The sequence below is a fragment of the Mirounga leonina genome, unplaced genomic scaffold, assembly GCF_011800145.1.
Source record: "Mirounga leonina isolate KUSES-001 unplaced genomic scaffold, KU_Mleo_1.0 Mir_168, whole genome shotgun sequence".
NCBI classification, from domain to species: Eukaryota; Metazoa; Chordata; class Mammalia; order Carnivora; family Phocidae; genus Mirounga; species Mirounga leonina.
Window position 1 is genome coordinate 49,378,747 of NW_023270426.1, and position 25,448 is coordinate 49,404,194.

At 35.3% G+C, this 25,448-nt stretch overlaps 1 protein-coding gene across 2 annotated transcripts in view; it reads right to left on the reverse strand.

Moving 5' to 3' along the window:
- Positions 1-25,448, reverse strand: part of AP3B1 (adaptor related protein complex 3 subunit beta 1) — a 263,265-nt gene that overhangs the window by 201,753 nt on the left and 36,064 nt on the right. For both annotated transcript variants that reach the window (XM_035014705.1, XM_035014707.1), the window contains exon 3: positions 13,819-13,893. In XM_035014705.1, coding sequence (XP_034870596.1) covers positions 13,819-13,893 — 75 coding nt within the window. The remainder of the gene's footprint in view (positions 1-13,818; positions 13,894-25,448) is intronic.

Here is a 25,448-nt window from a genome sequence, read left to right on the forward strand (position 1 = left end):
GGAGCAGCGCCAGAAGCAGCAGCCCCAGTCCGAGCCTGGCTACCATCGCTCTGCCCGTGTCCGCTCAGTCAGCGTCGGTACGCGGCGCGTCTCACTGGATGTGGGGGAGTGGAGAACCGCTGGCTTGGGGCAGGCGCAGGCAAGGTGGGTAAATTAATTCATTTTCAATTCACAATTCAATGAACAGGTACTATTACTCCTATTTTACACATGAAGAAACTGAAGCACAGAGAGGTTCAATAACTTGACCAAGACAGCACATGTATTAAATGAAGAACTAGGATTCAAAATTAAGCCTAAGAAATCTATATAGTAAAATGTTAACAGTGACTATATCTGAGGTAGTATCAACCAGTGACCTTCACTCTTTACATCTTTATTATTTAATTTTTTTACAATGAATATTAATTTTCTGTTCAGATAAAACAATAAAGATATTTTTACTTTGGGGTTAATCTCATCTTTCCAAATGTCCTCTACTATAAAATAGTAGTACTTTCCCTCATTATAAAAGTATTTGAAACTTCTTTATGATTAAAACAAAATCTCAAACTGAAAATATTTTTAAGTTCCTACATTTCCACAAAGACAGCTATTTCTGTAGCATTGATAAGATAGAGCCACTAAAACTGTTTTAAACCTCTCCAATAGGTCAACAAAAACTCAAGCTAAATGAACAAACTTTTGCCAATCAACCAATTTGTGACAGTCCTTCACTTTGAAACATCAGTCTATCAGGAACAAGCTAACTCCAAAAAACAAAACAAAACAAAACAAAACACACACACACACACACACACACACACCTCAGAGTGCCAATCAATCAACAGCAGTCTCACCCAAGTGATCACATATCTACAGATGGTATCAACCCACTTAGGCCACTGAAAGTCCACAAACCCTTTTCAATGTTCACTTAGAAGCAAGCAAGCTTACACAAGAACACAAGTAGGTTCCAAAATTATGTGATACTACTATATAAGATGGCAACCATATGATACAAATTATACCCAATGTTTTAGATTATATTTAAATGGAAATATGAGGTTTTTAATTACAGTTTAAGAAGCATGTATCTAATTGTCTCAGGTACTGATAGCTTTCTCCACCACCAGATTTTTAAGTTCCTAAGATTACAACAGTGCCAAAAAGCAATTAACACTTGCTAGTTGACTGATTTATAGCATTTTCAATAAATCAAAACAACACACAGATGCATTTTTAAATAAGATATTTCTGAAATCCACCTTAGAATGAACAAGAGGTTACTTAAATACAGGAATCTTTCCTTATTCATCTGTATATTCTCAGGACCTATATCACATGCCTGGTATATAGTAAGAGTTCAATAATTAGCTGAATGAAACATCACAGCCCAGTGGTATACTGAAAAAATTTATTAAGACATTTCCCATTAGATTGCTACATCAGGAATCTAACTTACCACAATGGTTATAATTCACCAAATAGATGCCTAGAAAAACACCAACATATTATGAAGAGATGATAGGTATTACAGAGATTGCCTCCAAAGTCTTTAACTTGTGGGCTAAAAAAAAAATTAATCATTTAAAGTATTTTTTCTTCTTACTAATTATATTCAGATCCAGTCTACAGTTCTCTGGAAAGTTTTGAAAGAAAATGGATTAGAGCCCACCCATCCCCTCATCCTCCTGATTTATTTCTCAGCAACACCTTTATTTATCAAGTAACTGTACAGCTAACTTTTAAAGCTGAATTATGAACTCCAGAATATATCCAGGGGTTTATATTGGCAACACTGAAACATTCAGAACCACAGCTGAGCTAGCAGGCATTGCTGTAATTACTCACTATTGGAGAAGGATTTTTGTGACTGTTATAGCAAAAAGCATAACAATATTAAATCACAGAAGGTTGCAAAACACCAAATTTGTTCTAGTTCTGTTATAAGAATCAATCAATATTGACCACAAGAGGCCTATGCACTGACTGGCTGCAGGTGTGCAGAGAAAGCCTAGTTTCCCTGAAACCATTCTGTGACCAGAAATGGGAGTACTTAAAGCTCCGTGACTACACCATTCTCTGATCAGTTACCTTCATTCAATGTTACAACACTCCTTGCTGTAAAGCTAATCATAGCAGAGCCCCAGTAGGCTGGAAGAACACAGGCAGATCTGTTTAATTAGTTTATCAATACGAGTAAATCAAACTTCATGAGTTATTGACTAAACCTTTGATTATTTTTGTACTATAACCACTGATTGCTTACTAGGTAACTTTTGGTATCATTTGACATCAAATGGAAGATGATGCACAGCTTAACTGTGTGTCTAAGGCAGCATGTACTAATAAAAATGAAATTTTGCAGTTGATAGCAATGAAACATCAATCAATTCTCTAAACATAAATTTTAAGAAGCTTATGTCAGTTTTCTCACATTAGAGGATTAAACATATTTCAAAAACAAGGTATTTCAAGAACAAAAGAAATCCAACAAATAGACCAATAATTATGTTTATAGTGACGTTTTTGTTGCAAAACACTAGGCAGTACAAGAGAATCTGAGTGTAAAGGGAAAAGATGAACAAATAGGGAAGTCCTACTATAACTAATGAACAGTACAAACAGCTTTGGATGAACAATAAATAATACAAAATTTTCTGCTAACAAGAAGACTAGAAGTCCAGGGGGAACTAGTTAATTTAACTACCAATTTCTAAGGACTTGCTCATTTCTACCAATCTCTAAAACATAAAAAAATTTATACCAATGCCAGATACCTCCCAAAGGATAGCTAATACCAGATGTTGATTTGGGGCCAAAGTCACTAAGGCAGAAGGAGGAGGAAGGAAGCACCAAACAGGAAGGATGGCTCTAAAAGGGGAATGGTCTAAGATGGGTTCTGAAGCCAAGCCACCTGGCTTTGGATTCTGACTTTGAAACATACTGGGTGACCTTAGTCAGATAATTTAACCTCTGTTGTCTTGCCCTCATAAATAAAATTTGGGAAATTAGATAGAGTATCAATCTGACAGGGTTATTTGTGAAGATAAAATGAGGATATATGTAAGGTACTAACAACCTAGCACACACAGCATCTTTTCTTTTTTTTTTTTTTAAAGATTTATTTATTTGAGAGAGCGAGAATGAGAGAGAGAGAGAGTACATGAGAGGGGGGAGGGTCAGAGGGAGAAGCAGGCTCCTCGCTGAGCAGGGAGCCTGATGCGGGACTCGATCCCAGGACTCCGGGATCATGACCTGAGCCAAAGGCAGTCGCTTAACCAACTGAGCCACCCAGGCGCCCCACAGCATCTTTTAAATGTTAGCAATCATTGCTCCTACGAATAGAGACTCTATTTAAGTCCAATATTAAATGAATGAAGTGTTTCGATTTTAATTTACCCAAGTTAGTCAAACTGAGTTTATGATGGCTAATCATTTTGATAGCAAAATTCACCTATCCAAAATATATAATGTATGCATTATCTAATAAAAAAATGGGGTATACTTTAAAAAGTATCTAAAAATGGGGGACGCCTGGGTGGCTCAGTCGTTAAGCGTCTGCCTTCGGCTCAGGTCATGATCCCAGGGTCCCGGGATTGAGCTCCGCATCGGGCTCCCTGCTCTGCTGGAAGCCTGCTTCTCCCTCTCCCACTCCCCCTGCTTGTGTTCCCTCTCTCGCAGGGTCTCTGTCAAATAAATAAATAACATCTTTAAAAAAAAAAAAAAGTATCTAAAAAATGGGTTTAAAGTACTTATTTTTAAAATCTTATAAATTATTCTAATAAAGTTTAAATGGTGACAGGAAAATATTTCTTTTTAAATATATGGAAATGTGTACTCTAGAAATTGTATAAAATATACTCCTACTTTACTTTTCCAGATTTTGAATACATAAATTCAAAATTATTTAAACTTACTTTATATGGGGAAAAACTAAACTACTAATTTACTTTATATTAGAGACATAGTAACACCCAATCCACTGTCACAGTGTTAAAATAATAGCTAAGAGTCTATTTTACATCAATCTTGTATTTGTATTATGTAACAACTGAATCACTGATCTTATTGTTCTACTTAAACAAAAAACTCTACCATCGTTAAGAGTGTTTTATTCACTCTTATTTTTCTGTACCTACCCAATCTTTTCATTAAAAAATGCTTTGTTTCTAAAACCAAAAATACTTAAGCATTGACTATAAAATTGCTAAAGATATATGGCTCACTCAATATATGCTGGCCATAAAGCAGTATAAGACACTGCTATAGAAGTCTGATGTAGAGATTGGAAAAGATGATGTGAATTTTCAAGTATGTCACCACAGTTATAAATTGACAACTCCACATACAAAGTAGGGAAAACTGAGACTAATGTTTCATTTGATCAATAACATTCCATATATTTTTAAGGCTTTAGGAAGATTTTTATATGAAGCTATAATTTAATAATAACTGAGAGACCTGATTTACCCTCCTACCTTAACCAAACAGAAGATCGGGGGAAAAGAGTTTTCATATGTTGGACAACAAGCAGCCCAGTACTGTGAATCCTCAGAGGGAAAAGTCAAAGTGAGTGCCACTACAGAGGGTAGGTAGTATATCCACCAGCACACCAGGGGCAACTCAAACAGAATCCAGAAGACTCACTGTGCTGAGGAGAAAGAGATCAAAGTTCAGAGGCCAACGCTGCTAGAATTTGCAGAGCAGAACAACAGGAGGAAACTTCAGAGATAGTGAGAGGGAGAGAGAGAGCACACACACTGCAGAGGACAAACACCAAGTCTTAAGACTAAGCACTGACATGCACAAGAGTGAGATGAAACTACCTGAGGCCATCCAAAAAAACCAAAACAAAAACAGAAGAACACAAAACACCAAAAACAAACACTGGAAAAAGGCAGGAAGAACAGATCTCAAAGATCACAAAGAGCTAGGAATAATTCATGTTCCTACCAGCCAGAGAGAAAATGTCTGATAAATACATGGGTTTTTTAGTAGAATCCTAAGAAGAACATCACTTTAGGAGTGGGATTAAATTAATCTAGACTTAAAAATATTCCTGTACTCCCTCGTTAAGCTTAAATGCATGCTTTGCAAAATCAAATGATTCCATATAACTTAACTGTGCACCACAAAAAAACCCAACACAATTTAAAGGAATACAAGATCCAGCAAATGACAACATAAATTTCATATTGTTCAGCATCTAATTAAAATTTACTAAAGATATTAAAAAATTAGGAAAATGTGAATCATAACCAGGAGAAAAATCAATCTACAGAAAAAGATTGAAAATGACAGAAATGATAGAAATAGCAGAGGGGCGCCTGGCTGGCTCAGTCAGTAGAACATGTGACTCGATTTTGGAGTCATGAGTTTGAGCCCCACATTGGGAATAGAGTTTACTTAAAAATAAAATCTTAAAAAAAAAGGACTTTACAATAACTATTATAAATATGCTCCATATGCCCAAGAAGGTAGACAAAAATATGACTATGTTAAGGAGAGAATTTCAAGACGTGAAATAAAATAAAAACAAGTGGGGTGCCTGGGTAGCTCAGTCGTTAAGTGTCTGCCTTCGGCTCAGGTCGTGATCCCAGGATCCTGGGATCGAGCCCCGCATCAGGCTCCCTGCTCAGAGGGAAATCTGCTTCTCCCTCTCCCACCCCCCACCCCGGCTTGTGTTCCCTCTCTCGTGCTCTCTCTCTCTGTCAAATAAATAAATAAAATCCTTAAAAATAAATAAATAAAAACAAGAAAATTTAAAATGGGATTTCCTCCAAAATAAGGGGAGGAAAGGAAAAAAAGAAACAAAAGGAGCAAATAGACAATAAACTGTATAACAGTACACTCAAATCCGAACACATCAATGATGACATTAAGTGTTTAAAGAATAAACAATCCAATTCAAAGGCACAGTTTGATGGAATGGATGGGGAAACGTTGGAGTCACATGCTGTCAATAAGAGATGCCCATTAGATACAAAGACAGAGACAGGCTGAGAGTAAACAGATGAAAAATGATACACCATACAAAGAGATGAGAAGGCTGGAGTGGCAGTATTAGTAACAAATCAAATAGACTTTAAGACAAAAAGTTTTACCAGAGATAAAGAAGGACTTATTTTAGGATAAAAAGGTCAATTCATCAGGAAGACACAAAGAGTGATGCCTGATCGGAGTGCTTTAAAATATATGCTAGAAAATGACTAAATTAAAGGGAGAAATGAACAATTTCAGAACCATGGTTGGGAGATTCAAAATCCCTCTCCTAGCAATCAGTGGAACAACTAGACAAGAGGTCAGTAAAAACACTTTTAAAAATATAAATAAACAACACTATCAACCACATTTATTTAAATAACACTTATGGAATATACATCCAACAACAGCAGAATACACATTCTCTTTAACTGCACATGGCATGCACACCAAAATAAACTCTGATGTTCTATAAAGAAGTTCTCATAAAGTTTAAGAATGAAATAATACTAGGTATGTTTTAAGACTAAAGTGGAATTATGTTACAAAGCAATCAATGTTAAGATCATTAAGATAATCCTCCCACCCCCAATATCACGAAATTAAACAACATACTTCTAAATGATCCATGAGTCAAAATAGAAATCATGAAGTAAATAAAAAATACTAACTAAACAATGAAAATATATAAATTAAATTTGGAAAATGCAAGTTAAGTAATGTTTAGAAGAAAATACATAGGGGCGCCTGGGTGGCTCAGTTGGTTAAGCGACTGCCTTCGGCTCAGGTCATGATCCTGGAGTCCCGGGATTGAGTCCCGCATCGGGCTCCCTGCTCGGCAGGGAGTCTGCTTCTCCCTCTGACCCTCCTCCCTCTCATGCTCTCTGTCTCTCATTCTCTCTCTCTCAAATAAATAAATAAAATCTTTAAAAAAAAAAAGAAAAGAAAATACATAGCGTTAAAGGTTTAAATAATAAAAAAGATTTGATCTGAGTTCCCAACTCAAGATATTAAAAAAAGAACAAACCCCAAATATGTACAAGTCTGAAATATGAAAGATAAGTAAAAAAGTCAGTAATCAAAAAAAATCCATGACATAGAAAACAGAAAAAAGTAAACTAATAAAACCAAAAGCTATTTTTTAAAAGGTCAATACAATTGATAAGGTTCTAAATTGATCAAGAGAAAAAGAGAAAAGACAAGAACTACCAATATCGGGAATGAAAGAGAAAATATCACTGCAGAAGGCACAGGCACTAAAAAAATACTAAGGGAATATTATTAACAACTTTATGTTAATAAACTGACACTGGTTGAAGTGGATAAATTCGTGAATGACAAATTACCAACACAGATCCCAGAAGAGATAGAAAATCTAAATAGCCCTGTGTTGGGGGTCCACCAAGACCATCTTCAGGCTGGGTGATTGGCTAGAAGGATTTACAGGACTCAAAAAGTTGTTACACTTAGGGTTATGGTTCATTACAGCAAAAGGATACATAGTAAAATTAGTAAAAGGAAAAGGTACATGACTGAAGTCCAGAGGAAACCAGGCACAAGCTTCCAAGAGTCCTCCCACCAGTAGAATCACCATAAGATCTGCTTAATTCCTTCAGTAACAGTGTGTGATGACATGTACAAAGTACTGCCAACCAGGGAAACCTGACTGTGAAAGACTGTCCAAAGCATTTATTGGGGTTCAGTCATGTAGGTAATGTACAACTATACACACTGTCATCACTACATATGAGATCAGTGACTAGCTACAGAACAGGAAAAGAAAAAGCAAGGTGTTTACCATAAATTACAATTTTAGTATACACTATCTGGACAAACTAGTACACCATGACTCAAGACAACAGATACATAAAAAACTTTTATCAGACAGAACAGTCCAATAGCTCTGTCTGCACAAGACAGACAAGGGACAGTCATGAAAACAGACCTTTCTTGTGAATATACAGGGTTTGAGAACCCACGCCTGCTGAGTTAATTATTTCCCAAAGAGGTCTATGCCCAATAAACAACTTGAATTCATAATTTAAAACCTTCCCATAAAATAAACTCAAAGCTCAGATGACTTCACAGTAAGGATAAAATAATACCATATAAGATGAAATTACTCCACACATACTCTTTAAGACAACAAAGGAGAAACACATCCCAACTCATTTTATAAAGCTAGTATTAACCTGATTACCCTGATACAAAACAAAAGCCACCGCAAGTAAAAAAAAAAAAAAATCCTTCAATAACATATAGATGGGAAACTCCTTAAGAAAAGGTTAGCAAATCAATCCTAACAATATTGACAAAGGTTTAATACACCATGACCATGAGGGATTTACCCCACAAATAAAAAGGTTTAATAAGTGAAAATCAATCCCAGTCATTTACTTTATCAAGAGAACAAAGAAAAATCATATAATTTCAATGGTTACTGAAAAAGCACTTGAAAAAATTCAAAACTCATTCACTATAAAAACTTTCAGCAAACTAGGGATAGAAAGAACTCTTCAACATGATTACAGATAGCTGCAAAAAAACCTATAGCTGATATCATAATCAATGGTAAAAGGCTCAGTGCTTTCTAAATGAGAAACAAGGCAAGGATAATCATCCTCATCACTTCTATTCAACACTGTAATGTAAATTGGACTTAGTATAATACGACAAGAAAAAAAGAAAAGTAAAATTATAATTGCACATGATACGATCATTTATGTAACAAAGCCAAAGAAATCTATAAAATAACTATCAGAACTAATAAGTGAATTTAACAAGGATACAAGATCAATATACAAAAATCAATTCTGTATGCTAGCAATAACCAATTGGGAAATAAAACTATAAAGACAATGTTGTTTAAAATAGCATTCAAGGGGCATCTGGGTGGCTCAGTCCGTTAGGTGTCTGCCTTCCGCTCAGGTCATGATCCCAGAGTCCTGGGATGAGGCTGGTATTGGGCTCCCTGCTCAGTGGGGAGCCTGCTTCTCCCTCTCCCTCTGCCACTGCCCCTGCTTGTGCTCACGCTCTCTCTCTATCTCTCAAAATAAAATCTTTAAAAAAATAAAATAGCATTCAAAACTACTAAAAGCTAAATTTAAAGTATGTGCAAAACCATACCAAAAACTACAAGACACTGCAAAAGGTAATTAAAGAAGACCACATTCAAGGATTGGAAGACTTAATATGGTAAAGATGGCAACTGATCTATAAATTCAATGCAAACAAAATCAATTCTAAGAGGCTTTTGAAGAAATTGATAGACTAATTTTAACACTTACATAAAAAGACAAAGGACCCAGATTAGCCAAAATAAGGTTAAAAACAGAACAAGACTGGAGGGCTTATACTACCTGACTTCAAGGCTATAGTAAACAACAACAACAACAACAAAAAAGACTAGTAAACAGGGCAGTGTGGTACGGCAAACAGATCAATGGAACAGAATAGAGTCCAGAAACACACCTGCACTTATATGATCAGTAATTTTTGACAAGACGTGGCAAGGTAATTCAAGGGGGAAAAGATATAGTCTTCTCTAAAAATGATACTAGAACAACTGAATATCTGGAAAAAAATATATGTATCTCGAAATCTCAAACCTTACCTCACATCACACACAAAATCTAATTTAAAATGTATTGCACAGTAAAGAGTTAATACAGCAGGCCAGAGACTGCTATCTTTAGAAAGTCTGCTTACAAAGTTGGCCCTAATGGCATCTGGGAACTTGAATCTCAGGGGTATTCCCATATTCCCTAACTGAGAAGGGTGGTTTACATACCAACAATATGGTTTATGCTCAACATTTGCTTTCTTTCCAGGAGTCTGGAATTTTGGTACTTGCTGGGCAGGTAATGCCTACATGAACAGCCCCCAGTGAAAGACTTGGGCACTGAGTCACTAATGAACTTTCCTAGTGGACAACACTTGACGCTTTTTGTCACAACTGATGCTGGAGGAATTGTCATTGGGAAAATCAGTGGGCAAGGATACCTGGAAGCTTGCATCTAATTTCCTCTGGACCTCTCCCCACGCACCTGTTTCAGGGCCTGCTTTTGTTGTGTCTTTTACTGTAATAAATCATAGCTATGGCTATATCTTGAGTCTTATAAATAAATCCTCCCAGTGAATTACAGAACCTGTGGATCATAAACCTATGATATGGATCAGACCTAAATATAATAGCTAAAACTATTAAACTTTTAGAACAAACCAGGAAAAATCTTTGACATTAGATTAGGCAAAGATTTCTTAAACAGGTCACAAAAAAATCAGGAAGTATGACTGAAAAGAAAACAGATAAAATGGACATTATCAAAATCAAGTGTTTGCTTTTTAAAAGATATTAAGAAAACAAAAAAGCAAGCCACAGACCAAGAGAAAATAATAGTAAATAACCATCTTCTGACAGAAGATTGGTACCAGAATTTTTACACTTTAGTAGTAAGAAAAAAAAATTAAAAACAGGCTAAAGATTTGAACAGTTTAGAAGAGAGATGACCAACCAATAAATCATGAAAAGATGCTCAACATCACTAAATATAAAAAAATGCAAATAAAGGCACAAAGAAATACCATTATACGCCTACCGAAGTGGCTAATGTTAAAGAGTCTAATAAGATCAAGTGTTGGAAGGGATGTGAACCAACTGGAACTCCCATGTAATTGCTGGTGGGAATGTAAATGGTACAGCCACTCTGGAAAACTCTATACACTATTTTCTAAAAATTAAATATACATTTCCCAGACAATGCAACTGATCCATCCCTAGGTATTTAGAAAAGAAAAAAATTAAAATACATGACCACATACAGCATTTTATTCAAGTGTATTTCAACAGGTAAATTTAAAAATTGTGAAATATCAGATTACAGCAAAAAAGGAACAAAATGTGAATACATGAAACAGCACAGACGAATCTCCAATTCCTAAGTAAAAGAAGTCAAATGAAAAGATAACAAACTGTACGGTTTAATAGCTAAGAAATTCTAAAAATGATAAAACTATAGTGACAGAAAGCAGATCAGTAGTTCCATGGAGACTTAAGGTGGATCACAGCCCTATATATAAAAGCTAAATCTACAAAACTCTTAGGAAAAAGACAAGTATAAATCTTTGGGTCCTTGGATTAAGCATCCAGATTAACTCAAAATGGATCATAGTACTATATATAAGCTGCATCTACAAAACTCTTAGGAAAAAGATAAATCTTCATGACTTTGGATTAAGCATCCATTTCTTAAATATGACACCTAAAGCATAAACAAACAAAGAAAAAATAGATGAATTGGAATTCATCAAAATTTAAAATATCTGTGCTTCAAAGGAAAAAAACCCATAGACTGAGAGAAAATATTTGCAAATTAGACACCAATTAAGAGTCTAGTATTCAGAATATATAAAGAACTCCAACAATAAACAGACAACCCAATTACAAAATGGTAAAAGGATCTGAATAGATATTTTTCCAAAGAAGAAGTAGAACTGGCCAACAGATGCTCAACAAGTTTTCTCTCAGAGAAATGCAAATCGAAAACTGCAAAGGCAGCAAAGAGATTCCACTTCACACTCTCTAGGATAGCTATAATCTAAAAGAAAGTAATTTTTTTTTTTCCCAGAAAAAAGAAAAATTAGTACCGGTGAGGATGTGGAGAAATTGTAACACACGCATTGTTGATAGAAATGTAAAATGATGCAGCTGCTGTAGAAAAGAGTTTGGCAGGTCCTCAAAAAATAAGAGAGTAACCATAAAACCCAGCAATATCACTGCAAGGTATACATACAAGAGAAATGAACACATAGATTCAGACACAAATGTGTACGAAGTGTTTCTAGTAGTATTATTCATGATAGCTAAAAAGTGGAAACAACCCAAGTGTTACTGATGAATGAATATACAAAACTCAGTACATCCATACAATGGAATATTATTCAGCAATAAAGAGGAATGAGGTACTGATGCACACTACAACATGAATGGACTTGGAAAACAGCACTCTAAGTGAAAGAAGCCAGACACAAATGTCACATACTATATGACTTCATTTATATGAAATGCCCAGAATAGGCAAATCCACAGAAATAGGAAGTAGATTTAATGGTTGCACAGGGCTGGGGCCATAAGGAGTGACTGCTAATCAAAGCAGGGTTACTTTTTGAGGTGATAAAAATATAGAGGAAGTAGATGGTGGTGACGGTTGCACAATTCTGTAAATACACTATAAATCAATGAATGGCACACTTCAAAAGTTATGGCATGTTAACTGTATTTCAATAATCTTTTAAAAAAGATGACTGGGAAGTTTTAGCATATTTAAAAGTAAAATGCATGATACCATGGGAAAAGATGGGAGGGGGAAAATGGAAATTCACTGTCGTAAGATTTTCAAAGTATATGTGAAGTGTTATAATGTTACTTGAAAGTAGATAGTGATAACTTAAAGATGTATATTGTAAATCCTAGTGGTAGACTGTAGCAAGATAAAGATGTGCGTTGTACATCCTAGGGCAAGCACCTACTAAATAAATACATAAAACAGAGATACAGGTTTAATAGTAATATTAATACTTGATTATGTGGAAAAACTCCCTTATTTTCTTAATTTCTACTTCTTATACTCCATCTATCTCCACCTAAAACATCTGCCCTGATGTCACTAAGTCCTTGAAAATATTCTTCAGTGGAGATTGCTCCTTCCGTCAAACTTTCCAGACTCAAAAACAGAGCCAAGAACATTCCCCACAGTTGATGTTCACAGTTGTCAGCAATGGGCAAAGAGGAAGCATGTGTGCTGGCATTTTCATTCTCATGCTTGTATCACTACGTCTTACTGAGTAAACATATCCTCCAGACAATCACTACCACATCAGTTGACGGTGAGAGGCAAGACAGACATGGTCATTCAATCCTCTTCCTTACTACCTTCTATTATTTTAAAAACAAGCCATTTGCTCAGGATCAATCTCTTATCCCCTTCACTGAACTCTTCATTCTACTCATCTTACTCAATGGTTTCTACACTGGCTCTTATTTTTCTTTTGTACTCTATCAAAAGTCATTAGTCCATCTGACCCAATATTACCTTGGCCTCAAAGTTCTTTGAATTTCTGTTTCAAACACCACTTACAAACCCACACAGAGACAAGTAATTGAAGGCTCACAATACATCCTGCTGTACAGAGGCAGGGTATACCAGAGCTAAAATGTCTCAAAAAGAACACTACATATGGAGTGATAATACTTGGGTTCAAACTCTGCCCTTATACTGCATGAACTTAGGTCTGTTTCACTGGACATGTGCTATCTTAAAATTAAGTCCCTAGAGCAGAATTTCAAGTAAACTTGTTTCTAAGAATACACAACAAATTACCACCATTCACCATGTGAATTAATCTCATTTACTTTTCACATTCTCTGTCCAAAAATCTGTTTATTTAAGATTATGGACATTTTAATTATAATAAAAAATCTAGTGATACTTAAGGATCTTATGCTATACTTAAAAGTAACTGAAAAGTATGATTCTTTTACAACAAAAGGAATCATGAAGATTATGAATCAAAATAGCACCTCAAGGGGCACCTGGGTGGCTCAGCCAGTCGAGCGATTGAGCATCAGACTCTTGGTTTCGGCTGGGGTCATGATCTCAGGACTGTGGGGTCAGGCTACGCACTCCGCAGTCTGTCTAAGATTCTTTCCCCTCCTCCCTCTCTCTCCCTCCCCCTCTACTCTTACCAACCCCAACCCCACCGGCTCAGTGTACATGTGTGCATGCTCTCTCTCACTCTAAAATAAATAAAACAATAAAATCTTAAAAAAAAAACAAAAAAAAAAAACAGTACCTCAATATTTTTACTGGCCACATTCTTCACAACAGCAGGAAACAGTTCAGATGCATTTTTCCCTTTTGCAATCATCTGAAGGATAAAAGTAGAGTATTAGAGGTGAAACCTTTGTAAAATGAGTCATTTGAAAATAAAACATAAATTCTACATACATTAAATATTTAGAAAATAGAATCAACAAATTAGCTATGGAATTAACAGGCCTTTTTGAGTTATTACTTATCTCAACTATCTGCATCAAAGAACCAATGACTTGTATATCAATATAAATATACAAATACACAGACACATTAAAGAAGAAATATATAGTAATTTCAGAGATATAATAAAATATCTACAGTAGTTTTCTCTGGCTAATGAGGGTGTAAATAATTTTTAAATATTTATACTGCCCTTTATTTCCCAGGTTCTTATATTAAAATTATACTGCATTTGCAATGGAGGTGGGGGGGTGGAATAAATGTTATTTTGAACAAGCTATTTCTCCCCTGGCTTTCTTTTCAAGGGTTCCCCTACTTCTCCAATCACTACTTTTCAAAGTTCCCTTCACCAAGTCCTCTTCTCTGCCCACTAAAGTTCTGTGCACCACCATCTTTTCAGGCTACACTATTCTACAATCTCTGAAACTCCTAACATTTCATTCACCTTCAGGACTTAACTCTCACCACTATGGGGATCAATTCCCCAAACTCTAAGCCCCAGTTCCACTTCTATAATTGGACATCATTAGATGTCTCTCTCATCTCAAACTTGCTGTCTAAAACCAAACTTATTTCTCATGATAAAATGGCACTCATGCTAGAACTTCCTATTTCCACCAATTTTCCCAGATACCAGAAACCACAGAACTTTCTTCTCAAATCTACAAAATAACTAGGTCCCGTTGTGATTTCTCTGTACAATCACATTAATCCTTTCTCACTGTTACTATCCTGAACTAGGTCACTATCACCTCATAAAGGACCTTTTCCAACAGTCTCCCACTCCTGTCCATAATGTACATCACTGACAGTTTCAACCCTGACTGCCTAGGAACCCAAACTACTGGGCACCTGGGTGGCTCAGTCGGTTAAGCGTCTGCCTTCGGCCCAGGTCATGATCTCAAGGTCCCAAGATCGAGTCCCGCATCAGGCTCCCTGCTCAGCGGGGAGTCTGCTTCTCACTCTCCCTCTACCCCTCCCCCTGCTCATGCTCTCTCTCTCAAATAAATAAAAATCTTTAAAAAAAAAAAAAAGAATCCAAACCATTTCACTTAATATTAAACGCCCTCAGTTTGCAAGATCCCTTTTAAGCGCATCAATCATTATTGTTCTACACAAATGCTACTATCAAAATAAACTGACCTACCACTACCAGAACATTCTCTGGCTCCTCCATGCCTGTACTCATATCACACCCCCAACTCAATTCTTTTTACTTTTTTTTTTTTTAAAGATTTTATTTATTTATTTGACAGACAGAAACACAGTGAGAGAGGGAACCCAAGCAGGGAGAGTGGGAGAGGGAGAAGCAGGCTTCCCACGGAGCAGGGAGCCCAATCCCAGGGCCTTGGGATCCTGACCTGAGCCGAAGGCAGACACTTAACAACTGAGCCACCCAGGCGCCCCAATTCTTTTTACTTTTCACGTTCCTCCCAAATTCTAATCACTCTCCCTTCCTAGAGTAATCTCCTAATACCTGGCCTACCATGTCATCCAATTCTCTAATTTCCTCTAGTATTTTTTAATCTACACTTTTCATTTGGAATTTTCTATGTGCTATGTTTTATTTCTATTTATTTTAGTTGTATGTCTACCTATATCCCCATTTCCTTTACTCTCATTCCCAGAATATATCTTCATGTCTATTAATAGTCAAGACTTTGATAGCTACAAAATAAAGTTTAAACTATAATTTTCTGGAAAGGGATTCTATATGAATTATACACTCTATCTAGGAAACTACCTAAAAATTATGGAAACTATTAGCTTTATAAATTTATGACAAATGTTTTACAACATTTTATAACATTGAGCATTATAATCCCAGTTAGCAATTTCTCAATAAGACCCTTCTACAGGATAGTTTAAAAATACTCTAAAACAAGCTAGTCTTTTATATTCTATTTCCTTACCTGTCATATTATGACTTGAATATTTTGGTTTTTTTAAAAGATTTTGTTTATTTGAGAGAGAGAGCACAAGTGGGGAGAGGGACAGAGGCAGAGGGAAAAGCAGACTCCCCCCCCACCCCACCCCCGCCAGAGCAGGGAGCCTGAAGCAGGGAGCCTGGGACTCCAGGATGATAACCTGAGCCGAAGGCAGACGCTTAACTGAATGAGCCACCCAGGCACTCTGACTTGAGTATTTTGTAAACCTGTTTTACTGCAGGTAAAACATCTTTGTATGATTTTTTCACCTCCCTCAATTCTCTCATCTGTAAAATAAGGAGAGAGGGATCAAATGTTCTCTAGAGCCCATTGTTTCAGTTATTCAATGACTACCAGAAGTCAGAGATCCTGTCCTATTATATCCTATTCTAAGTATTCCCCAACTGTTCTACAGAACACTATTCAAAAAAATGTTAACAGATGACAGAAGAAAAAAGCCTACAGTCAAATTCATTTAACAAATATTTGCTGAGAGAGCACTACATGCCAGGGACTATTGCAGGCCTTGATGATACAACTGTGAACAGTACATAATCCCTGCCCATTAGAGCTTACCTTCTAATGGGGGTGAGGAACAATAAATAAATAAATAGAATATGTGAGATGGTAAAAGAGAGTACTGTGGGGGAAAAAAAGGACTGTATGAGAAATGGAAAGTGCTAGGGATGGGAGCTGCCCTTTTGTTTAGTGTTTTCCTAGTATATATTTCCCATCCTTATATTTTTAATCTATGTATGTCTTTATACTAAAAGTGGGTTTTTCCTTGGGGCACCTGGGTGGCTTAGTCAGTTAAGCAATTACCTTCGACTCAGATCATGATCCCAGGGTCCTGAGATCAAGGACCACATCGGGCTCCCTGATCAGCAGGGAATCTGCTTCTCTCTCTCTCTCTCTCTCTGCCCCTTCCCCCAACTAGTGCTCTCTATCGCTCTCTTTCTCCCTCTCTCAAATAATCTTAAAAAAATAAATAAAAGTGGGTTTCTCCTAGAGAATATATACTTGCATCTTGATATTTTCATCTAATCTGACAATATCTTTTAGTTGTTGACTTTAGATCACTCAAATTTAATATAATTATTGATGTGGTTAGATTCAGGTCTACAGTTTTATTACCTGTTTTCTGTTTACTGTCTGTGTTTTGTTTGTCTGACCACTGTCATTCCCATTATTTGGGAGCATCTAAATATTATTTTAATTTTTATATTGATTTTTTGGCTGTATATTTTTGTTTAACTTTTAGTGGTTCTTCCTCTAGAGGGATTATTAGATAGATAGACAAATCAAGATACAGCAAATCTTTCACAGTCTACTTAGTGCTAATACTGAACCAGGTCAAATAAAATGTAGAACCCTTACAACCATATGGGCCCTTTTAATCCCACCTTCCTGCTAGCCTTTATATTACAGCTATAATATATACTATATCTATATCCATTTAAAACCTCTCAGTATAACCTACAAAGAATAAAATTAGTCCTTTATGCTTACCAAATACAGTACACCCTTGAACAATGCAGGGATTGCGGGCACCTACCCACAGACTTGAATATCCACATATAATTTCTGACTCCTCCCCCCAAATTAACTACTAATAGCCTACTGTTGCCTGGAAGCCCTATTGATAAGATAAACAGTTGATTAACATATATTTTACATGTCGTATGTGTTATATACTGTATTCTTACAATAAAGCTAGAAAAAAATATTAAAACCATAAGAAAAATAATCATAAAGGGAAAATGCATTTACAATACTATACTATAAAAATAACATGTATAAGTGGACCCATGCAATTCAAACCTCTGTTGTTCAGGTGTTACCTCTACTTTCTTTCAGTACTTTGAAGATGTTCCAGGGGTGCCTAGGTGGCTCAGTCAGATGAGCATCCAACTCTTCAGTTCAGATCATGATCTCAGAGTTGTGAGATCACTGAAAATGTGCTTACAATTCTCTCTCTTCCTCTATCTGCCCCTCCCCTGCTCTCTCTCTCTCTCTCTCTTTCCCTCCCTCTCAATCAATCAATAAAATAAATGTGTTCTATTGTCTTCTGGCTGCATGGTTTCTCATGAGAAATATGGAGTTATTCAAATCACTGGTCCTTGTATGTAATGTATCATTTTTTTCCCCAAGTACTTTCAAGATTATTTCTTTATTTTTGATTTTCCACAGTTTAATTGCTTTGTGTTCAGGCATGGTTTTCTTTGAGTTTATCCTGACTGGGGTATTCTGAACATTTCATCACAAATTTATGTCATTCATTAATTTGGGTAGTTTCCAACCATTATTTCTTCAAGTATTTTTATTGCCCCAATCTCTTTCTCTTCTTTTGAACATATTTGTTAGATCTTTTGGTATTATCCAACAAAACCCTGAGGCTGTATTCATTTCTTTTTGTTTTTATCTGTTCTGCAAATTAATTTCTAATGATCTGTCTTCAACTTCTGGTTCTTTCTTCTGTTATATTCATTTTGCTACTGAGTCAATCCAGGACATTTTTTATGTCAGATATGATAAAAAAAAAAAAAGATACCAGATTATTTGAGATATGACAGAAATTTCAACATATTTCTACATGATGTAGTTCATGTGAGATACTTTGGAAAAAAGCTACCAGTTAGTTTCTACCTGGATAATAAGTGAATATAGGAGACCCCCTTCCCTAGCATAACTTACCATCTAATCATAAATGGTCCTAATATTACTTACTACCGAAGTATAAGATAAGAGAAATGTCCAGTCAAGTCCTTTATCCATTTTCAATTGGGTTGTTTTTTTAGATGTTGAGTTGTATGAGTTCTTTACATATACTGGATATTAATTCCTCTATGATGGGAGAATGGTTTTTTATAGATTTCAAAATATTTTTTCCCATTCTGTGGGTTGCCTCATCAACTGCTGCATATGATGCACAAAGATTTTAATTTTGATACAGCCCAAATTATCCATTTTTTTTCTTTTGTTGCTTTTTCTTGAAACTTTTGACAAATCTAATGTCATGAAGTTTTTGCCCTATGTTTTCCTCCATAAGTTTTATAGTGTTAGCTCTTATATTTAAGTCTTTAATTCATTTTGCCTTGTTTTTTATATATATAGATATATAGAGATTTATATTATGAGGCAGAGGTCTAAATTCATTTTCTTGCAGGTGGATATCCAGATTCCCAACACCATTTGTTGAGGAATATCCTTTCACCATTGAATGGTCTCTCACCCTTGTCAAAATCATTTGATCTTATCATATATGGAAGGGTTTATTTCTGCATGGTCTATCAGGTATATATGTCTGTCTTTATGACACTACCACACTGTTTTGATTACTCATAGCTTTGAATTAAGTTTTCAAATCAGGAAGCGTGAAACTTATAACTTCTTCAAGAATGTTTTGGCTATTCAGGATTCATATGAATCTTAGGATAGATTCTTCTGTTTTTGCAAACACCACCACTGGGAATTTGATGGGAATTACACTAAATACATACTCACTTTGATACTGACATCTTAACAATACCAAGTCTTCCAATCCATGAATAGAGGATGTCTTTCCATCTATTTGTGTCTTTTCTTATTTCTTTCAGCAACGTTTTACAGTTTTCAAGGAATGAGTCTTCTGGCCCCTTGGTAAGTTTATTCCTAGGTATGTAATTCTTTTTGAAGCTTTATACTGTAAATGGCACTATTTTCTTAATTTCCTTCTTGGACTGTTCGTTGCTAGTGTATAGATGCAACTAATTGTCTAATTGTTATGTGTTGATTTTTTTATGCTGCAATTTGGCTGAATTCATTTATTTTAAAAATTTTTGGTAAAATATTTAGTTTTCTAAATATGAAATCATGTTGTCTGTGAACAAAGATAATTTTAGTTCTCCCTTTGCAATTTGGATGCCTTTTACTTCATTTTCTTGCCTAACTGCTCTGGCTAAAACTTCCAACACTATATTGAACAGAAGAAACAAAAGCAAGCATCCTTGTCTTTTTCCTTATTGAAGAAAAAAAGCTTTCAGTCTTTCACCACTGACTATAATGCCAGCTGTGGGTTTTTCATTTATGGCCTTTAGCATTATGTTGGGTCAGTTTCTTTCTAGTCCTAGTCTGTTCAGTGTGTTTTATCATGAAAGATTATTAAATTTTGTCAAATTCTGTTTCTCTATCAATTGAGATGATCATGTGGTTTTGTGCCCCTTCATTCTGCTAATGTGGTGTATTACAATGATTGACTTCCGTATGTTGTTCATGTTCTATAAATAATAATAATCTAGATCCAAAAATCCATTTTTATTTTTTTAATTTATTTTTTTTTTTAAAGATTTTATTTATTTATTTGAGAGAGAGAATGAGATAGAGAGCATGAGAGGGGGGAGGGTCAGAGAGAGAGGCAGACTCCCTGCTGAGCAGGGAGCCCGACGTGGGACTCAATCCCGGGACTCCAGGATCATGACCTGAGCCGAAGGCAGTCGCTTAACCAACTGAGACACCCAGGCGCCCCACATTAATTTTTAAAGTCAGGAAGAAAAAGAGGAGAAATTGTGCTTTTCTAAATTTTAATTGTCTTCATTTTTCACAGTAGTAAAGATGGTTTATTTTTTTGGGGCACCTGGGTGGCTCAGTTGGTTAAGCGACTGCCTTCGGCTCAGGTCATGATCCTGGAGTCCCGGGATCGAGTCCCGCATCGGGCTCCCTGCTCGGCAGGGAGTCTGCTTCTCCCTCTGACCCTCCCCCCTCTCATGTGCTCTCTCTCTCATTCTCTCTCTCTCAAATAAATAAAATCTTTAAAAAAAAAAAAATGGTTTATTTTTAAAAGTTCAAAACTTTCAATTTATAAATACTGGCTAATTTAAAAGGAAAGAAGGAAGGGGGAAGGAAGAAGGAAAGGGGGAAGGGAAGGGAAAGGAGAAGCAAGAAAGACAGATCTTGCAGTTTCAGACCCAAATGCAACTCTTAAAAATCAGCAACCAAGAATAAATGAAGAAAGAGAAAAAGAACTGATCCTTGATTTATATCCCAGAAAGTAATAGTGGAGCAAAACTGAGAGAAAACTCACTAAGGTGCTGTATCACTACTAAAAACTCAGGCCTGCTTATGGAACTGGTCCTGATGACTATTAACATGGCAGAAAAATCTTGGCCCTTTAAGCAATTTCCAACCCAAAAACAACAAAAAGATGCCAGGATCAGCCACAAGGTGAATCCTTTAAAGTATACCCACAACTGAAACATTTTTGTTGAAGGAAGGAAGAGAGGAATTAGCAATGCCCAGAAAGCTTTAAACCAGAATGTTTATTATACATTAACTGGAGACAGTAAAAATTACACATTATTAGTTTCTTCTTCTTAAATGGGCTTTCTCATTTTTTCCACAATAATAATGTACCATTTGTATTTGGCTTAAGATCCTTTAAAAAATATTTACAAAAACATCTGGAACTTTGAAACTACTTTTAATTTTCTTAGGGTCAATAATATCCAACCAAATACCTTGGAATATGTATGACTATGAAATAAGATAACAAAACTCTAGGAATTTTAAGAATTTCATCATGAGATTTGCTCATTATCCCATAACTAGAAAGCCAAGTAAATTAATGTGAGGAAGACCTTCAACATCTAACACCTGCTAAAAGAAAATACACCAAAGATTCAATACACCGAAGATTTCGATATTCCATTCCTTCAAGGACTCCAGATAGTCGACTCAACAGTATTTTAGCTAAAAAGCTTATTACTAATTCACTATATGAAACAATACATTACAAATTCTCCTTAGTCCACCACATTTCACCAAGCCAAGATAAAACATGGGACATGTGAAATAAACATTAGACATATATTTTTCAGAAATATTAAGAAAAATAATGTATAAGTGCTTCAACTTGAGTCCTGCTGTGTAATAAGTGACCACAGGATTTTGAAGTAGGCAGCTTTTCTCCCCTAAGGATGCTCTGGTACAGATGAGACTTTGCTTAATACATGAAACATTGGAAACATGATTCTAAGTCTCAGATATCACCAAAGAAAGATAATAAAATAAACTGTAACTATCATTATGGTTTCTCAATGTTAGATGTTGCTGAAAAGATTCTCTACTGAATCACAGGATTACCAACTATGAAAGATAGTTAGATATGCATTGCCAGCACTTCGATATATTTTAGAAAATAATGTAGTAAAATACCCAACATTTAAAATTTTGGCAGATTAAATTCAGAAATCTTTAAATGATGAAAAGACCTGAAAACTACTCTGCAATTGTATAGAGTGATAAAAACCCATTTTCAGGTCTCATGAAATATAAATTATAAAGAGAAATTTAAATTTAAAATTTACATTAAGAAACTACAAGAAACTTTGAAGCCAATATAAAATTCTGACTGAATGACCTCCAGGAAGCTACTTCTAGCCAAAAGATGTTTTGAAATGATACACACACACACACACGAACAGAAAAATTTCTAAATGATTTTAAAAGCTTCCACATAGAAATATGGTACTATTTAGAAATCAAATTAAAAACTGGACAAAAGTAGGGGCACCTGGGTGGCTCAGTCGTTAAGCGTCTGCCTTCGGCTCAGGTCATGATCCCAGAGTCCTGGGATCGAGCCCCGCATCAGGCTCCCTGCTCGGCGGGAAGCCTGCTTCTCCCTCTCCCACTCCCCCTGCTTGTGTTCCCTCTCTCGCTGTCTCTCTCTGTCAAATAAATAAATAAAATCTTTAAAAAAAAAAAAAAACTGGACAAAAGTAAAGGTGAACAAATGATTGCTCTTAACAGCTCACAGAAAAAATTTCAAGTAAAATAACTATTAGTTACTTAATAAAAAGGGGAATTAGCAAACACTAATTGCTCACTGAAAATTAAAATATATCATTCAATAAATAGCATTCAAAAACACAAAGTATTTAGATAAAGTATTAACAAAATAATACAACTTAAAATTTAACACTAAAAACTATAATATAATACACTATTGAGAGAAATTAAAGATGACCTAAACAAGTGAAGAAATAGAATCATGATCATGGGTCATAAGGCAAAATACTGTTAAAATGTTAATTCTCCCAAAATTGATCTATTACAGAGTTAACTCAATTCCAACATAGAGCCCAGTAGGCTTTTTCTACATATAAAAAAATGAGTTAAAAATATTTTAAAATAAATATAAATCTCCCATAATTTCCCGACGCAATTATCTATCCAGAAAATCCAAGCATAGGAAACTAAAAAACTGTTAGAGATAAGAAGAGAGTTCACTGAGGAGGCCAAATACAGAACACAAAAAGTCATTTGTCTTCCTATATACCATTAATAATTAATGTTAAAAATATAATGAAGGGGACCATTCATAATGGCCATCAAGATTTAAAAATACATAGAAATGAATCTAACAAGGAATGCACAAGATCTCTATGATAAAAACTACAAAATATAAACATAATGCTACTGAAAGACAGGGAAAGAGGGAAGAAAGAAGGGAATATATTAATTCCATATTATCCTAATCAAAGTTCAAAAACAATTTTTAACAGAACTTGAGAATTTGGTTCTAAAATTTAACTAGAAGATGAAACTTTTACTTTTTATGCCTCAATATTATTTGAAAATTTACATATATATTTACATCACTGTATAATGAAGAATAACTTTTTTCAGACTTATTGAGATATAATTGACATATAACATTGTGTACATTTATAATGAAGTATTACTTCAAGCCTCTTAGAATAACTATCACCAAGAAGACAAGAGATAACAAGTGATGGCAAGGATGAGGAGAAAAGAGAATCCTTTCTACTGTTAGTGGCAATGTAAATTGGTACAGCCACCATGGAAAACAGTATGGAGGCTGCTCAAAAAAATTAAAAATAGAACTATCATATGATTCAGCAATCCCATTTCTCAGTATATATCCAAAGGAAATAAAATCACTATCTCAAAGAGATATCTATGCTCCCATGTTCATTGCAGCATTATTCACAGTAGCCAAGATACGGAAACAACCCAAGAATCTGTCCACAGATAAATGGATAAAGGTGATACAGATATATAGATATAATGGAACACTATTCAGCCATGAGAAAGAAGGAATCCTGCCATTTGTGACAAAATGGATAGATCCTGAGGGCATATCTTCATCCTTTTTATCACAACCATTTCCCTTATTTATGTTGAAAAGCTCACCTTCACTACATTCTTCCAGCTACATAATTAGAGTCTCTCAAAAAATGGCCATGTCACCATTCCCACAGTTGGCTATTTCTTTATAACTCCATTTACATTGTACCTGATTTTCATTTCCAATGTTACCACTTTTTTAAAAAGATTTTATTTATTTGTCAGAGAGAGAGCACAAGCAGGGGGACCAGCAGGCAGAGGGAGAAGCAGGCTCTCCGCTGAGCAAGGAGCCCCATGAGGGACTTGATCCCAGGACCCTGGGATCATTACCTAAGTTGAAGGTAGATGCTGAACTGACTGTGCCACCCAGGTGTCCCAAATGTTATCACTTTTTATTTCTTTGCCGCATTTTCATCTTTGTTGACCAAATCTCTCTTTCATTATCGATTTTTGTAAAATGTCAAGTGGGTTTCTCACCAGGAAGCAAGGAGGGAACACAACTACATGTTTTGCTGTCTGTACATACACCAAGTAATGTACACAGTGACAAATCAATAAAAGACTTTGAAAGAAGTAACATGACTGGTCAATGATCATGATGTATATTTGTTATCTACATAGTGAGCTGTGAATTCAAGAGTTACTGGTGAAGTTTGTACATTACACAATTACTATGTTAACATGCCCTGGTAACTGAAATTTGAACCATGTTGTTGTGGGATTGGTGTTATTTAACTAAACTGTGTTAACTGAAATCTGTGTGTTATCAAAGCCATGCAAAGCAAGAACTACCTGTCCATAAATGTAATTATTTATATAGCTTAACATTAACAACTGAAAAATTTATAAAGAATCTTGAACATGTCCCCTACATTACCAAATGACATAAACCGGAATGTAAGAATCAAGTAACCTGCAGGTGTTCTACAGATACAGTTAGTCCTTAACTTTTATAAATCTGATTTTTATAACAAGTCACCCTTAAATGAACATATTGATACCTATAATCATCTTTCATAAATGGGATTTGAATTTAATATACCAAGAAAAGAAAGGATATTTCAAACTCTCATATGGTGGCATTTCCTGCTGGAAAACAGTATTGTTTCAGTTGTGTTGTCACCTTATTATAAGAGTTTATTTGTGCAATTATACAAATATATTACATTTTGACATTATATAAAACTATGTGACAAATAAAATCAGCAATGGTGGTGATGAACAGCACAGTAGCAATGAGAAAGACAGGTTTTGTGAATTTAATTCCACTGAGAAAAAATCAAAACTCTTTAGCATTAGACAGCCACTGAGTTAAACAGTGTTTTCACTGTGAATGTAAAAAAAAAAAAGAATGCAAAAAAAACCCTCGAGTGCA